Here is a 17,509-nt window from a genome sequence, read left to right as displayed (position 1 = left end):
AATGCCCAGATGGCTGCAATTGCGCTGGTGCACAAACTTTTCCTTCACTACGTATCTATCCTAGTCATGTATTCGCGCTCCACGTTTGTGACACGTTTTTAAAACAATAGTTATACAAATTGTTAATGAAGACAAAAAGAAAAGAAAAGAAAAAAACCCGAAAAAAATAATAAAAAAATGTTCCGCTGAATAAAAGGGAGAAAAAACTCCTTACAAAACGTTCCACATTCCTGTGCGAAACGTTTCGTAAATTACCACGGGAGAAACGGATTCTCCCCCGGCAATGTAGAAGATAGAGATCGATTACACTCGAAGTCCAGAACATGGCAGGGATTGGCCCCACATGCCAAGTGACTTAAAAAAAAGATATAACGCGGGCTTTTTCCTTAACAAATGTTTGCAACACACCAAAATTCAACACCCGAGAAAGGAGGCGGATTCGACCCCACTTATTTCTTTGTCGAAACAATCTCCTTTGAGTAGAACTGGAACAAATTGGATGTAAGAGAAGAATTACTATTTCAACATAATCTCCTTGAGTCTGGAAAGTGGATATAAGAGAAAAAATACTGGTTACTTTTGCTAAAAATAAAAATAAAAATAAAAAAGAAGAGTAAAATGTCGTTTCCGAGAGTAAGGTAAATGTGGTTGTACAAGATGATGTTCTCCACATTAATGTCGTATACATACAGTCAACATAAGTAGAGCCCAATATTTTCCAAGCCCTGAAGCAAACGTACAACAGAGGTTCCAAAAGACCCAATTTAGTGGAAGTTTGCTTCATTGGCTTCGTAGTGCACTTCTCTATCCTACCACAACAAAAATCATAGACATTCCTCCACGATGCAGAAGAAGTAAAAAGGACAGATTTTACCAGGAAGATTGGACCACTGCAGTCTGCATTACTCACACTTGATTGACCTGTAAATGTGACGAACAAAGAGTAAAGCAGCACGGAAGCCCACCATCCCGAGCATCAGAAAGAAGCCGTAGCAGATGCAAGCCATGTAACCGAAGAAGAACGAGGTTTGCATGAAACCAGACATATCCGAACGGGCATAGTAGTAATACAAGCAGTACGCATAGATAAACAGGCCAGTTGATCCACCACACAGAAAAGACCTGGAGCAAACCAAGAGCATGGGTTCAGTTCAGAAGAAAGTGAAACATGTATGTACAACATCTGAAGAGAGCAATAAGAGAAAAAATAATCTGAAAAGAACAAGACCAAAAACTGACCAGCAAAAAAATATCCCTTAAGTAGCTTAGTCATATCACAGCAGAAGATGTATATGGTCTAAATGGAGGAAAAATAAATCCTCTGCAATTTTACTATCTGGTCTGTACTTTGTAATAAAGTTTCTTTCCAAACCGTTCCTCTATAATTTAGAGAAAGAGAAGGTTGTCATGACGTGGCAACGTGCAGTCATGCCTAATTTTTAGCATGAACACAAAATTATGTTTGACAGTAGTTGGACAAAAGTCCGGTTAACAAGAAAAAGGCAACACAACAAGATGCAGTAAAATGGTGGGGAGCGAAAATCACAAGGATTAGCAACCATATTTAGCTCTAGGAAGAACAAAATCACAGAACCCTTTGCAAATATAACAGTAAACAACTTGGTCTAGGATACCTGCTCAATACGGGAAGAAAAAATAAAACGTAGTAGTGGACAACAGAAAGAGAAAGAAGGCAACCAAGCAAGCTACTTTGCATTGAAAGCTACTGACTGCTGAACATTATGCTAGACACCATTTCTCTAGTGTTTTCTCTCACAAAAATTTTGAACAAGCTCAGACAACGAGAGAAAAACTACCAAAGCTATTTGTCCGCCAGCAATTAAAAAAAAAATTATATATATATATATATATATATCAATTTAGTCTTAAAGAAACTCAAAAGCAATAGGCTAGCCAAAACATTCCAGATAAAACTTTTTAACTTTTATCAGGCGTAACATGCAGAAAGACTGGCGTAACAAACATCAGGATATCACCCTGCCACTGATAACAGACTCTTTACCTGTGAAATTTCTACCTAACTACTAGCAAAAATTGAGTACAATGCTTTATCCTTGCTTTGAACAAAACTTATATCATTGTAAGTTAGCTACAATAACTAGGTACCACTGATACAAGAAAGAACACATTAGCATATTAATTAGAGAAGTCATCAGTTTCTGCTTGATGGAAATCACAAAAAGCGAGCGAAGGGGAAAAAAAGGTTACTTTCTCTGAAAATAAAGGACGAAGGAAACTCATATCAAAACATTATTTTAAAAATACCCTTTCAAGCAAAATAATAATGATAATAATAATAATAATCAGGGGTACCTCTCACCATAAAACAGAAAAAAAAAATAAAAAAAAAATATATATATATATATATATATATTGAGCAGTAAAATTTACTTGCAAATCAACTGAATTTCAGCTCATTTCAAGTCATCAGTTACTGCTTGATGGAAATCACAAAAAACAAGAGAGGGAAAAAAGGTACTTTCTCTGAAAATAAAGGACGAAGGAAACTCATATCAAAACATTATTTTAAACATGCCCTTTCAAGCAAAATAATAATAATAATAATAATAATCAAGGGTACCTCTCACCATAAAACAGAAAAAAAAAATATATATATATATATATACACACACACACACACACACACACACACATTGAGCAGTAAAATTTACTTGCAAATCAACTGAATTTCAGCTCATTTCAACTTGCCCACTTATCCCTTATTCACTTGTAAATTATTGCGACTCTTTCGTTTTCTATCACACTTAAATTAAAATCACCTATCTTCTTTCTTTTTCTTGCTGGAAATCACCTTATTTGTATATTTCTGAGGATTTATGAAATGGAAACTTCGAAACTATATTATTTTTCTTCTTTTCACCCTAATTTGAGCAATTTCCATCTCTTTCCCTTCTTTTGAGTTTTGACTTCATGCTAGCCAGGAGTATATTAATTTAAACTATTAAGTAAATATGATGATAAACAGAAAATGATGAACCATTTGATTGCAACACAGATCTTGTCAATAAAAAGGAATGGAAATAAATGCAAGAATGCATGTTTACCTCCACCACCATTCATGATCTTCAGCAGCAAGTTGGAAGTAGGTCAAAGCCACAGTGATAAAGGCAGTGACAATCAAGAGAATGATGAAAACAATAAATAGAATGCTGTAGATGGTGTAGATCCTGTGACCCCATACACTTGCAAATATGTAGTAAAGCTCAATGTAAATAGCACTAAAAGGAAGGAATCCTGCCATTGCCATTTGAGGAAGAGTACCCCTGTACCAAGGCAAAGGTGGAATCTCTCTAGGATATTTTGTCGTGCGGCAAGGAGCTTGAAACTCAGCTTTGCTGTTCTTCCCAGCAATACCACCCAACACAAGCAAAGGTGATGTTACTAATGTCCATATCAGAACAATTACTACAATGGTGCCGAAGGGAAGAGCTGCAGTTGCACTATAAGCAATGGCAACAGTGTTGAGGAAACAAAAAGTGAGGAAAAGGGGTCCACAAAACAGGCACCCTGTAAGTAACAGATTCCTCACCTGTCAACCAGAAAAATACAAAATGTATAAGTTTGGTTCACAGCAACTTTGTTCCATAAATATCAAACTAGAAATGATACTAAAAAAAACAAAAAAAAAATCTAGATTTACCCAGTTTGTTCCTTCAAGCTGACAATAGAAAGAAGTTGCCGTGTATCCTGCAATTCCAGATGTGAGCGCATATATGACCACCAATGCAGTGAATAAAGCTCCTCTATTGTATGGGTAGAAGACACCAACCAGTGCAAGCATGAAAATGAATACAGTGCTGGACATTGCATAAAAGGGGCAGGATATCATGGTTAGTAGACACGCTAGATAAACTCAAAATTTATCCGTACAGAGAATACATAATACAATACTTACAGAGTGAACAACTGTGTACCAGAACCAAGGGCAGCAGCAAATAAAGACTTGTACTTTGGAAACCTAAAAACATCACCATGGATGTACTTCCATCCAGTTTCTTCTTGATCATCAGCAGCTTCCTCATCTTGTGCATACCTTTGAACAAATAAAATAATTTCTATAAGCAGTTGAAAAAGTAAAACGAAGAGAGCCAAATGTACTTCTATGAACATTTTTTTCTGTACTTTAACAAACAAAATCTCACTTCATGAAATCATTCTTCAAAACCCGCATGAGGATTGTTGCAAGGAAACCAGTCAATAGCAGCACTGTAACACATGAATTTATGATTGAGAACCAGTGAATTTCCAAGTGATGCGGCTGTGAAGAAGATTGTGAATACTTGTCCATTCTCTTCTCAAAAGGAATATCGGTTTCCCTCCACTTCACAGTGTACGTGAAATCAGCATCAACCTGTTTGTCCTCGGTCAGGTCTACCACAGATTGAGGATCCATTTTAGCACTGATTTCGATCACACGATCTTTGTTGTAGAGAATCTCGAAATGAATATGCTTGTAAAGAAAATATTTGTATTCACTTGGGTCAGCTTTTCCCTCCTTATCAACCTTTCCGATAAAACCCCAGATTGGCAAGTCATCATAATACATTTGGAAGTAGTAATCCTTTTTCACGGCATCTCGAAACTTAGCAACATCTTCCCTTTTCAGCTTTGTCGTACAAGCAACTTCAGATTCCTTCTCTTTTTTGAATTCAAGTTTATATGGAGCACTAACAAGACGGTCTCCATTCAACACCTCCCCAAGAGCTTCTTTCTTCTCCTTAACATCACCTGTCATTTGCATCAAAGATAATATCAAATAAAAAGAAATTCAGAAAGTGTTTCTTTTAGTTAGGTTTACTTGTCAGTAGTGTTTATACCATTTTTCATTTCCTCAAAAACAATTCCAATAGAATTAGTCTCCATGACTGCTAATACAACCCACTGGACAAAGTATTCATCAATCCATCAGTTTAATGATAAAATGTCAGAAAATGAACCAAATAATTTTGATTCCCAAATTCCTGTGTTTTACTTCTGTGCACTGAAAACTCTAGGCAGCTAAATTTGAAGTTCACTAGTTCAAGTGGCACGGTTTCTAATTTTCATATCTAGTCCAGATTCTAGAAACTGCAAAATAACAAACATTAGCCTAAGTTCCAAGTTGGAGAGTCTTTCTTAATATTTTTGAAGCTCATATTCTATGGCAAAACACTAACGCAACTCAATGGGATTCTTTTAAAGATAAAATATAAACATTAATACGAACCTTTCCCAAGAACAAACTAAATTTGAGGAAGACAAGAAACTACGGAACATTCATTTCTGATAAATTAACAGAAACTTATTGATTTGGATAAATAAAACTCAGACAATCCAAAATTAGTAATTTGGATATTAAAAACCAGACAATCCAAATATAATCAAAAGAAACCAAGAAATTCAAACATAAAACACATACCTCCTGAACAGAAAGGCAGATCGAAATAGCGATATGTCTCACTGAACCATGAAAACCGGAGAAAAACGCAAAATTAGCGCATTCCAAATTCAAACAAGACAAGAAACAGCATGATAACATACTAAGTTCCATTTTCCATAAAAAAATCAAATTCCAAAAAAAAAAAATTAGAATTTCAGACCAAATTTAGGAAATAGGTAAACAATAATAGAATTGATAATCATAAACACCATTTCCCAATTCGACTTAGCTCCGACAATATTCATTCCACTTTCATTTCCAAATCAAATCACATGCCACAAAAATCATTATTTGTAGACCAGTATTCATAATAGTTAACCAAAAACAACAAATTACACACACACACACACACACAAATCCTTACTGCACAGTAAACTTCACTTACATGTCCAAAACAACAAAACACGAAATTTTTCCCAATCTGACCTAGCTCCATCACTATAATCTCAAATCCACATAAACAACTTTAAAATAGGATGAACCTAAATAATCACTAAGCAAAATGTCACCCAGAAAAAGATTTATCGAATTCAGATCCAAACACTAATTCGTCAGATCCAAATTCAGATCCAAGCACCAATACTTCAGATCCCGAAAACCGAATGCAGATCCAAAGAGAGAGACGTCAGATCCGAATTGCAATTAGGTTAGAGAGAATGATAGATTTACCTCGGGTTGTGGAAAGGGCCGACCTTGTTAGCGTAGAGAGGGACAGGATTTCCGTCCTTGTAGCGGTGATCGGAGTCGTCAGACCTCACGGCGGTAGCGAAACAGCCGATCAGAAGCGCGAGAACCAGAATCGTGAAGAAGTCTTTCATGGTTGGTCCTCACTCTATGGAACAACGAAGAAGACGAAGACGAAGACGAAGACGAAGAAAAAGAAGAAAAGGAGGAGGGAAGATAAAACGGAGGAAATGAAGGAAGTGGAATTAATAAACGAGTGAGATGTGTAGATTTGTTCTCTCAGAGCACCCAAAAAGAATTTATTTTGCATATTTACCCCTCAAGTTTAAAATTTTGACAACTTACCCTTTAAGCTTTTAATTTCAACAATTTATCCCGTCAACTTGTAAAATTGGTGTAATTTACCCATTTTGATAATAATTTTGATAAATTTGTGATGAAAAATCACATTGAACGGAAAATTTTAACATTTGAATTCAAAACGTAATACGAATTTCTCAATTTCTTAAATCTAACGAAAATCAAAGCGAAATTGATAAAAAAAAAAGGCACATTACAACACTTTGCAAGTTAATATAAATTATTAAAATTTGATACCTTGTATTGTAGCGAAATTATCTTTTAGTACCACGTGTTTGATAATTTTGAATTGGTACCTCTTCTTTTAAAATATCAATTTTTAGTACCTGAAGCTATTTTTAGAATATAAAATGTTGAATTTAACAATTTGCCCCTTTTAATAATTTCTGATTTGGTTAACCTGAATTTGCTCTTTTAAAATTTTTAAAGGCAAAAGGATGTTTGATTACAAGTATAGGGGGGTTTTTTTTTTAAACGTTTAATAAAGATTAAACTCTAGTCAACTAAATCATAAATTATTTAAAAGGGTAAATTTGATATATTTACATCTCAAAAAAAACCTCATGTACCAAAAACTAATTTTTTAAAATGCTGAGATACCAATTTGAAATTATTAGAAACAAGATTTACTATCTGCTATAACACAGGATACCACATTGAATTATTCATTAGAAGTTTATGAGGAAAGTTGCTAAAAACCCTACAAGTTTAAAGTGCAAATGTGAAACATACAAAAATGTATATTTGTTTCTTGGTTTAATTTCACTTTTGGCCGAACTATGCAATATGTCTCATTTTCGCATTTTAATTGTAAAATATTGCAAATCAGACCCCATATTATATAAACTGTTCCATTTTGATCCTTTGTCGAGGCTGTAAAAAAAAACCGTTAAATTTTGGCCCTTTTACTCGGGATTTTTTTAAAAATATTTTGTGCCCAAAAATTTGGCTAAGGGATGAAACTAAAGCATACTTCTAAATTTTAAATAATACTTTTGCAGTTTTAGAAAATGGGAGGAGAAATAGAGAGAAAAATTTGAAACTGAAAGACATACTTATGTAATCACTTTCAAAAAATCGAGGTTTAAGTTGATATACGATCTACAATTCGGGTGGCATTTACAAAATTATTTATTGTTTTTTTTTTCCTGTTTATTTCATTTTTGGTCAGTGATTTTAACTTATTAAAAGTTTATAGCAATCTGTTTTGGGTTTTTTTTTTTTTTTTTTTTTGGTTTCGTAATCTCTTGCTTACTGGGAATATGCCCTTAAAGCAAAAAATAAAAATGCATGGCAAAAGCATCTCAACTAATAACAGTGTATATGAATCGTTAATTAGTGGGATGTCTATGAATAATTATTTTATCTATTTTAACAAATTTATTTTTCAAATGAAATTAATTCATAATGTTGTATTTTGATTAAAAAAGCTAATTAAAAACCTTAACGCCCAATATTTTTCGATAAAATAGATAAAAATAACCGTTGATATTCACATGATAATTTACATAAAAATCGACGTCATTTAAATTGGGAGTGCCACTCATTTTTAAATTATATTTGATTAATTGCCAAAAAAATATTTAAGGGACGCATTGCAAATGAAAGAGAAGTTTAGAAGGCAGCAAGATAAATAAGTCATTTTTTGTTGTTTGGTTTTAGTTTCCGAGCACGAGTGATGTATAACATGTAGGGCTGTTTATTTCATCTCTTTGAATTTATAATTCTGATTTTACTATAATATTTTTTTCTTATAAAAAAGTTAAATTAAAGAAATTTCAGCCGATGATTCTCTTATAAAATTTGAATTCAAAATTAAAATTATTAATTAAGTGAACTAAACGGGTCATTAATAACTTTTGTTGTTGATCATTTGAGGATCAGACTGAAAAAATAATAAAAAATTAAATACTCTAAAATTTTCAATTTCAGTGTAACAATATTTTTTGCGCGACATAAGATCATTCTCTAAGAATAAATTCTATAAATCCCAAAGTTATATCACCTTTTTTTTATTATTATTATTATTATTTGAAACGTAAGTTATATCACTGTTTACTTTACTCATAAAGTTGGGAAACTGACATTTGTTCGCCCTAACTTTAAAATATTAGAAGAAAAGTTTTTTCTTTTCCCAATTAAATGAACAAAAAAGATGATGTACCATTTGACAGCTTAAACCTTAATTTAAAGAAGAACTTTAATCATTAATAAAACAATGATATATATAAAATTAATAGCAAAATTTTTTTTCTGGTTTCAAAATGAAAGGGGAGACTTCACGGTGACTGGGAGAAGAATTTTAAAGTATGTTCTTTCTCAAATTTGAGTTTCGCATGTGAAAGAAAATACTATAATAAAAAAGTTGTATTTAAATTTTTATAAGATAAAATATTGTAACAAAAAATTTAAGTTGTGATTTGAGTTAGTTAAAATAACATGCCCTTAATCATTAATAAAACAATGATAAATATAAAATTAATAGCAAAATTTTTTCTGGTTTCAAAATGGTGGGTTGATCGCAGAAGGTGTGAGGGGTGAGTTGTGTTGTTGTGGGGGAAAGTTATTAGGGAGTGGATGACGCTACAAAAAATTTGGGCGTCAATTTCACAATTTTGTCTTTAAGATTAAGTCACTTTTCTTGTTGTCCACTGAATTTCGAAGAATAATATCATATTTAGTGAAGATCAACTGTTGACATAAAATTTTGCACCGTGTTTCAGGATCAAAATAAAGATAGCATGGTAATATGTGTTGCGTAACTTGTTATCATCTATTAATATCGAGATTCAGGATCAAAATAAAGGTGACATGATAAATTATGTTTAACAAAGTGTTATTATTTATTAATATTCGGATCGACATGCAATTATAATGAGACTATTATAACAATCAATAAAAAGTTACAACAAATCTCAAAGAAGGTAACACTAAAATATTTTTATTAAGATTCATTAACTTTTATTTACATAATATATACTGATTCTTTATTAATAAACCATATTCTACCCTTATCAATCTTCTTTTACATTAAAAAATGTTATTCATTACAATAGGAATAAATATAACATTTCTTGACTACTTTAAAGATTGAAAAATTGAGCTATTAACTACAATTTTTCAAGATTAATTGACCTGAAAATAAAGAAGCTAATACCAACTGGTGCTAGTCTAGTTGGTAAGGGTGGAATGAATTTAAGAAAGAGATCATTGTCTCACTTGAATCCGGAAGAAGTAGCAATGCATAACAACAACAACAATAATAATAATAATAATAATAATTTCACTGGTAGTCCTAATTTTTAGAGTCATTTTTACTTTACCTTATAAATTTTAAAAACTCTCACTTTGTTTTTTGATTTTTGAATTGTTTCATTTAAGCCCTTTGGTAAGAATTTATGTTAAAATAAGAGAAAAATAGAGAGAGTTAAGTGTGACCATGTGGTTTTTTTTAGTTTATTTTTAACAAAAATTTAAATAGAAAAACTACGTGACTGCATTACTCTCTTTTTTATATATATTTTTAATAGAAATTACATCATAATGGGCTAATTGGGACAATTCAAAATTCAAGAAAAAAAAGTGAGGATTTTTAAAATTTATAGAACAAACTGAGAATACTCCTAAAATTCAAGGCACTAGTGATGATGATCATGACGACGACGATGATGATAATAATAATGATAGTAATAATAATAATAAGGAAATTGTAGTAAATAACATATTTTTGAAAATAAATTAAGTAAATAGTAAATTTTAAAATGATTTAAAATAAATAATAATTTACGTGATAAATGAATTATATACTGAGTAAATAGTTCATTTATGACTAGTAAATATATTTTTTTCACGTAAATTTTCTTTTTACAATTAGTAAAAAAAATTTCCACATAAATAAAGATTTTTTTTAATAAATTTGCTTTTTACGGTAAGTAAAAAGATTTTTTTCTACATAAGTAAAAATTATTTAAGATTTGTTTACCCCATATGTTATTTTTACCAGTTGTAAATGAATTATTTACGTAATGAACGATGCGGTAAATGATTCATTTATCACGTAAACTGTTGTTCTTTCAAATAATTTTAAAATATGTTATTTACTTAATTTAGTTTTAAAAAGATGTTATTACTAGGATAATCTTGACAAATATCTCTTAAAAGTGTATACATTAAGATTTTTACTATTTTTTTTAGTTAAATAATTATACTAATAAAATAATATTTATCAAAAGTAAGAGGAGGTAAATTTTGTAATTTTCTCCGATGTAACTACATTCTCCCTAATAATAATATAGAAAGTTAAATTTGGGCTGCAGGCCCAGTGGTGCTGCAACTAAAAAGCCCAATACGGCAGCCCTTTGACTACATGGCTTAAAGTTAGAACCGACGAAGCCTAGAAAGTTTCATTAGAGCCTTGGACACCAGCAGGACTGGAAAATGGCATTTAAGGGTGGGTACAACGCAAAAATCGGATTCGTAACCTTCAAAAGTCAACCCGACAGAAAGTCAACGACTGACGGAATCTCCCTCTAAGACATTTGACATTTTTCACTCTCTATGTATGTATCAATCAATGTCTATCCCATTTTGAAGAAAAGAAAGAAGCAAAGTGCAAAAAAAAAAAAAAAAATGGAGAAAGTACTTGCGAAACTTGTTCTTGTGGTTGGTGTTCTAATGCATTGTGGAAGCACCCAAGTGAGATCTGATGCCAAACACCACCGTTACAAAGCTGGAGATTATGTTCCTTTATACGTCAATAAAGTTGGCCCCTTTCTAAATCCCAGGTAATTAATTTCAACCCACATTTACTACCAATTTCATTTTCATCATTCTTATCTTGTCTATATATATGTATTTTCATCATTTTTTTTTTGCTCATGAAAGAGTGTATTTTGTTCTTGTGATTATTCGTTAACGGTTCAAACTTCAAGTTGTCAACTTTTTTTCTTTCTTTCTTTTTATGAGTGCTTTAGATATAAAATGTCAGATGGGGTTGGCTGAATTGTTAATGAACTAGAGTTCTAGCTGATATCAACCTCTTCGGTTTGACATTCGCCTTGGTTTCTTCGATTTGACGTTCGCCTTGATTGTGAGACGTGATTAAAATCTGTAAAACAAAGTTAGAAACCTCACAAGCACTCCCTCACGTGTTTCACTCCTTATGTGCATCTTTCTTGACACTCGTGTTTGTCACTCAATAACTTTTATCCTCTGTTGTTCTCACCACTCTTGACTTTTTTTTTTGTTTTCTCTCGTTATGTCTTTTCTAGTTCTTAATCGGACTCAGAAACACTCAAATTTTTCAAGTAACGATCAAGTTGATGGCAACCGAACAAACCAATAAAATTAAAAGGCTCCGAAACTAATGAAAACAAGTGAATTTTGGCTTGAAAAATGGTGTCGGCGGGCTATGCCCGGCCGCGAATGTAGAGGTCGAAAAGAGCTTCGATTTGATATATTATGAGCCCCGTAACGATTTATATCAAAAGTTATGGCTATTCCAAGTCACAGTCCTCTGATATTTTTTTTTTATAAATATTTTCGAAAATCTCAAATCAAAACAAGAATAAAAAGGAAGAACTCGAATTGAAACCCCAGGACACTAGAAAGCGATTAAAGATAGTCAAACTTGCCTTGGAACCAAAGCTCTGATACCAACTGATATGAACCTCGCCAACGACGCGACGAGACCCAACACCAAACGCGGATCACAACCCCAAGAACTTCAAGACGCAAGATTGTTGAGCCTTAACCCGTTGTCTATCAAGACACGAATCAAGAACTACGAAGGTTGAAGAACGCCACACCAAGATTATCAAGAAATACCCATTAATCTCAATGATAAGTCCGATTTTTTGAACGCCACAAGAACAATACTTGATAAGTTCAAAGTCTTTTCAAGAACAAAGAAGCACGAATATGAGAAACCTCAATATCAATAATAATTCATTAATTAATTCAAAAACGTGTTTATACATTCCTATTTATAGTTTATGCGATTTTAACCCTAATGAAAAAGTAAAACATCTAATTACATAAGCTTAAAGCCCAAACTCGGCAAAACCCTATCTATTCTAACCCAAGGCCAATTCGGCCACAAAGCTTTTCCCCTAGGCCCAATTCGGCTAGTCCCTTCTAGGCTCTTATTCGGTCAGCCCTTGTTAAGCTCTTTGCACTTTAACTTGAATATTCTAGAACCTTAATTATGGTGATTAGGTTCTCTTCATTCGGATTTGGACTTGTGTTGAGCCTCTATGTGTTTGTCGTATCTCCAACTTGTTACACCAGCCCGTTCAATGCTTCGTTGAAGTGTTTGACTTTAAGCCTTGTCACCGGACCACTTGGTAGACTCATTGGATCTCTTGAATGTTGCGCCGCTTGCCCTTGTGCTCCACCTATCGCATCACTAGCTCGCTGTCTTAGTTTGGTAAATAATTGAAAACTATTACAAAAGTCTCGTTCCAATCTCTAAACTTCAAAACAAGAGTGATATTTCATAAAACCTCATTCATTTCACCGATTTAAATTTTCAGAATGTGGCCTAAATATTATCTATTAATCGCATTTATTAATCCCGTTTTAAAGTTTACGGCACTGTTATGATTTGGATTTTTATAAAGAAAATGACTAAATTGCCTTTATATTGTTCAAAAGTCCCCTTTTGACCTTTCTTTTTCAAGTTCCTAGAAATCCCCGAACTCACTTTGTGAGCCTGAAAACTAGAGCCTTCCGCCAAACCTGCAATCTTCAGAAGGTCCCTTTTTTACCTCTTTTCAGTAAGTGTTTGGTTTAATTTACTAATTAATAAGTCACAGAAAGACAAAAGCACTTAATCAAAGAAGACTACTTGGCGTAGGTTATTCATTTTTGCCTGATGTATGGAACTGTTTTTGTCATTATATAGTCTAATTAATTAGTAAAATCAACATTCTTCTAATTTCATAAAACAACAACCATTAAATTGAAAAGGGACCCTAAAAACCCTCATTTTTGCACAAATTGTTTTACATGTTAGGGGCTGTTTCTCTTATTTTAAATTTTAAAGACTAAAACATGGGTTTTTTTTTTATAATTCAGGGACATAGAATATATTATTCCAAATTTTAAGTTTGTATCGGAACAAATCCACGAAATTTCTCGTACAAAAATTAAATTGGTAATCTAGTGTATGCCTTTTAGTTACTATAGTTTATAAATTGGTTGTTTTTACTCACTTGATTTAGCTTAAATGAACTGATAAACATCTTCCTACTATAGTTTATAAATGCATCCTTTCAATTATAGTTAGCTGATGAAGAATGAAACTTTGGTTTAGTACTCTTAGGTGACATTCACAATTTTGGTCCCCCTTTTTTCACCTTTCTTGAGTTTTGTCTTTCTTTCATAGTCTGGAAGAATATATGACACGGTTTTTATGGAGTAGACAAAGCATTAGTTCCAAAAACACTTTGCTGTTGGTTTTTCTTTTCAATTTAGCAAAACCTTTTCTTCCTTAAGAATGAATCTAATGAACATACTACTCTTTTGATCGTTTTTCACTCTGATGTTCATCTTATACTCGTGTTACATTTATGTCAAGTCTGCGTAGATGTTCATTTTGTACCATTGGGCCCATCCCATCAGAATATCTTCTGCATTTTCCAAGATAAATTTGCATTTTTTTATATATGGATTAGCTGACGGGTTATTTTATCGTGCTCTGACATTTTCCTTGTTCCTTTCATGTTCAGTGAAACATACCCCCATTTTGATCTTCCCTTCTGTCAACCAGGTTTTTGTCTTAAAACTTGCAACTTTTGTGTTTCTTGTTATATGTTTTTATGCAACTTTTATCTTTTATAGTATTTCTTTTCCATAATAGTCGGTGTGTTGTAACGGCAGATCATATCGAAGAGAGAAAGCAAACTCTTGGCGAGATGTTGAGTGGAGATCATCTTATCAATGCTCCGTACAAACTTGAGTTTCTTGTGGAGAAATTTGCGGAAGTCGCTTGTAGAAAAAATTTGACCAAGGAAGAAGTTTCCCAGTTCCGAACAGCAATCAAAAGAGAATACTACTTCCAAATGTACTACGATGATGACTTGCCAGTAAGGGAATTTGTAGGGGAAATTCACAAGCAAGGCATATTGGATAATTACAAATATTTTCTTTACAAGCATATTCGCTTTGACATTCTTTTCAATAAGGATCGCGTGATCGAGATCAATGTTGAAGCATACCCTAGAGCACTATACCCTGGAGCAACGGTAGACCTAACTGAAGACAAGGAGACATATGTAGAGTTTGTTTATACTGTGTTCTGGAAGGAAGTTGACATTCCATTTGAGAAAAGGATGGAAAAGTATTCTTCAGTTGCACTACATAGCGTGGAACCCCGTTGGTTTATAGTGTTGAACTCATGTTTCACGCTTCTCCTGTTGGCCGGTTTCCTTGTGAGATATTACATGCGCGTCCTTAAGAAGGATCTTACAGAGTAAGCATTATGTGAATGCTCAATTGTAAGTTATTTTTCTTTTTTCTTCCTGTTGCTTACACATTTTATGGTTGATGAGAAGATTGCAAGATGAGGGATTAGTTTCTAGCCAAGAAGAAAGAGGATGGAAGTCCATCAGAGATGATGTATTTACATGCCCAGTTCATAAGTCCTTACTTTCTGCAGCCCTTGGTTCTGGTACTCAATTGTTAGCACTGTAAGTATCTAAAGCTTTCACTATATGAAACTATCAAGCTCAAATGCACATAATCACGTTACAAAATTTCTCTCAATTTTCTTGGCATGGATTTCAAGTACCATACTCGTCCTGCTACTCGGGATATTTGACATATTCCATCCACACAAACCTGGATGCTTTTTGACTGCACTTATAGTAATTTACGCAATTACTTCTTGTATTGCGGGATACACGGCAACTTCCTTTAATTGCCAGCTTGAAGGAACAAATTGGGTATGTCCATAGGATTCTATTCTAAACCTCCAATTTGAGCTTTTTACTTTGATGCTTCTACAAGCATGGATTTGTGCACTCATTCGATTTCAAACTTTGTTATGACAGCTGGGAAATCTGCTACTAACTGGATGCCTTTTTGGTGGACCTCTGCTTTTTACATTTTTACTTCTCAACTCAATAGCTACAGCTTATAAGGCATCTATAGCTGTGTCTTTAAGTACAATCGTCGCGTTGGTTCTCATTTGGATCGACACATTTCCATATGTTGTATTGGGTGGAATTTTCGGGAAAAGTAGCTACAAGGATGAGCCTCAAGATGTTTGCCAGAATATTGAGGCCGAGTTGCAAGCTCCTCTCTGCATCACAAAAGTGCCTCGAGAAATTCCGCCGCTTCGCTGGTACAAGCGCGCTCTTCCTCAGATGGCGTTGGCTGGGATTATTCCCTTTAGTGTAATCCGCTTTGAGCTTGACCTTGTAATTCTTAGCGTGTGGGATCTTAGGGACAAGGATCATAGGAACTATGTTGTCTACACGATCCTGTTTACCACCTTCATTCTTCTTCTGATTGCCGTTTGTTTAGTTAATGTGCTTTGCACGTGGTGCCAGCTTGTTGCTGAAGATTATAAATGGTGGTGGAGGTACACATTTTCTTTATTCAGTTTATGCACTTTTGCTTCTGTAAGTTTCTTATTTCGAGCTCAAATTATGTTGAATTTCTTGTTTCTCTATTAAACTTTATTTGCGGTATATTTGATGTGGTAATGGTATTCTTTGAGTAGTTTTAGAAAAATAAATCCTTTTATAACGCCAAGTTCCTTAGGTCACCTTAATCTAAGCATTTTATATTTTTATATTCGAAGATCCGTAAGGTCCTTAAGACTCATTTGAATGCATGAATTTAACATTACAACTGAGGGTGTTTTTCATAGTACAATAACTTAAAAAAATAAAACTTCAGTCCCTTCTATTGATAAGAAATACTTGAGTTGTTCAACAATGTCATTTGACTTGCTACTTGCTAGTCTATATTTTCCGGTCTAATGGTGCTTCCAACAAAATATTTCTGGTCATTTAATATGAGAATGTTGTGAGTACTCTGAACTGATTATAATCATCTCTCTCTCTCTCTCAGGTCTTTTCTTTGCGGCGGATCAATTGGCTTGTACGTTTACGGCTACTGCATATATTACTACTTTGCTAAATCAGAGTGGTCTGGATCCTTGCAAATCTCATTCTTTTTCGGATACATGGCTTGCATCAGCTATGGCTTTTTCTTGGTCTTCGGTACCGTTGGTTTTACGGCCTCTTTTTGCTTTGTGCGCTACATATACAGCTCTGTTAAGTGTGATTAGTGACCATTATAGCTGTTAATCACTCTTTTTTATGGTATGTACATCATGTCCTTCAAACGAACCAAGTGGTTTTAATTAAGATGTTGAGAGTGCTTCCTATGTTCTTTCCCTTCTCATAAATTATTTTAGTATATGAATGAATCAGAATATATACGTATACATATAAGTAGAAAAATAATCCTTTTTAAACCTTTGGTGCATCTTGGGAATATATAGTTAAGGCTAGGTGTCATTGTAGAGTGCTTGGATCGAAAGAAACCCGTTTGCCTAATTCGACGACATGGGCAGAAATAAACAAGAACTTCTGCAACATTGTTAGGAGTTGTTTGTGCAGTGAGTGACTTCTCAGCGGCCTTTCACTACGTGACTTTGTGGGCTTCCTCTCTTCGACCTTGTCAGCTTCATGGCATTGATGATTTACTTCAGAAATAAGTTGGATTTGTAGACGAAGAAGGTCAAATGAGACCCTCATCCTTGAAAGACGGTTGAAACAAATACGAAACTTCCTTTTGTCTTGTTTGTTTCAACGTTCCTGTTTTGAATATGGGAGATGAGAGTGAACTATAAGTTTTGGCATTGTTTCATAATCGACTCGGGTGGAAAGCGACCAATCTCCAGTAAAATGTGGGAGGATACAACCTGCAAATTCTTTGTCACGAGGTTAAGGGTCGACATGATGAAGACAATGTGGGGAACCAAACAAC

General features: G+C 33.6%; 2 protein-coding genes across 2 annotated transcripts; one reads left to right on the top strand and one right to left on the bottom strand.

Moving 5' to 3' along the window:
* Window positions 1-495: 495 nt before the first annotated feature.
* LOC21402218 (transmembrane 9 superfamily member 3) lies at window positions 496-6,369 on the bottom strand. Its single transcript, XM_010107227.2, has 7 exons — window positions 6,131-6,369; window positions 5,441-5,481; window positions 4,185-4,770; window positions 3,938-4,075; window positions 3,683-3,839; window positions 3,087-3,571; window positions 496-1,122 (listed from the first exon to the last, which is right to left on the bottom strand). Exons 1-7 carry the CDS (start codon window positions 6,277-6,279, stop codon window positions 903-905), a joined length of 1,776 nt encoding a protein of 591 aa, XP_010105529.1. The 5' UTR covers window positions 6,280-6,369; the 3' UTR covers window positions 496-902.
* A 4,735-nt stretch (window positions 6,370-11,104) lies between these two features.
* LOC21402217 (transmembrane 9 superfamily member 2) lies at window positions 11,105-16,857 on the top strand. Its single transcript, XM_024171653.1, has 7 exons — window positions 11,105-11,289; window positions 14,236-14,276; window positions 14,387-14,978; window positions 15,061-15,195; window positions 15,294-15,450; window positions 15,559-16,091; window positions 16,586-16,857. The coding sequence occupies exons 1-7, from the start codon at window positions 11,135-11,137 to the stop codon at window positions 16,803-16,805; spliced, it is 1,833 nt and encodes a 610-aa protein (XP_024027421.1). The 5' UTR covers window positions 11,105-11,134; the 3' UTR covers window positions 16,806-16,857.
* The last annotated feature ends 652 nt before the right edge of the window (window positions 16,858-17,509 follow it).

The sequence above is a fragment of the Morus notabilis genome, unplaced genomic scaffold (assembly GCF_000414095.1).
Source record: "Morus notabilis unplaced genomic scaffold, ASM41409v2 Scaffold102, whole genome shotgun sequence".
NCBI lineage: Eukaryota > Viridiplantae > Streptophyta > Magnoliopsida > Rosales > Moraceae > Morus > Morus notabilis.
The sequence above is the reverse complement of the archived record's forward strand: the minus strand, read 5'-3'. Positions and strand labels throughout refer to the sequence as shown.

What these genes read in the sequence shown, in the direction of transcription:
- LOC21402217 (XM_024171653.1), top strand. Translation starts at nt 11,135, where the DNA reads ATGGAGAAAGTACTTGCGAAACTTGTTCTTGTGGTTGGTGTTCTAATG. An exon ending in GGCCCCTTTCTAAATCCCAG is followed by an intron (nt 11,290 to 14,235) that starts GTAATTAATTTC and finishes TTTCATGTTCAG; the next exon opens with TGAAACATACCCCCATTTTG. An exon ending in GATTATAAATGGTGGTGGAG is followed by an intron (nt 16,092 to 16,585) that starts GTACACATTTTC and finishes TCTCTCTCTCAG; the next exon opens with GTCTTTTCTTTGCGGCGGAT.
- LOC21402218 (XM_010107227.2), bottom strand. Translation starts at nt 6,279, where the DNA reads ATGAAAGACTTCTTCACGATTCTGGTTCTCGCGCTTCTGATCGGCTGT. An exon ending in TCTGCCTTTCTGTTCAGGAG is followed by an intron (nt 4,771 to 5,440) that starts GTATGTGTTTTA and finishes TGCAAATGACAG; the next exon opens with GTGATGTTAAGGAGAAGAAA. An exon ending in GGTACACAGTTGTTCACTCT is followed by an intron (nt 3,840 to 3,937) that starts GTAAGTATTGTA and finishes TGCAATGTCCAG; the next exon opens with CACTGTATTCATTTTCATGC.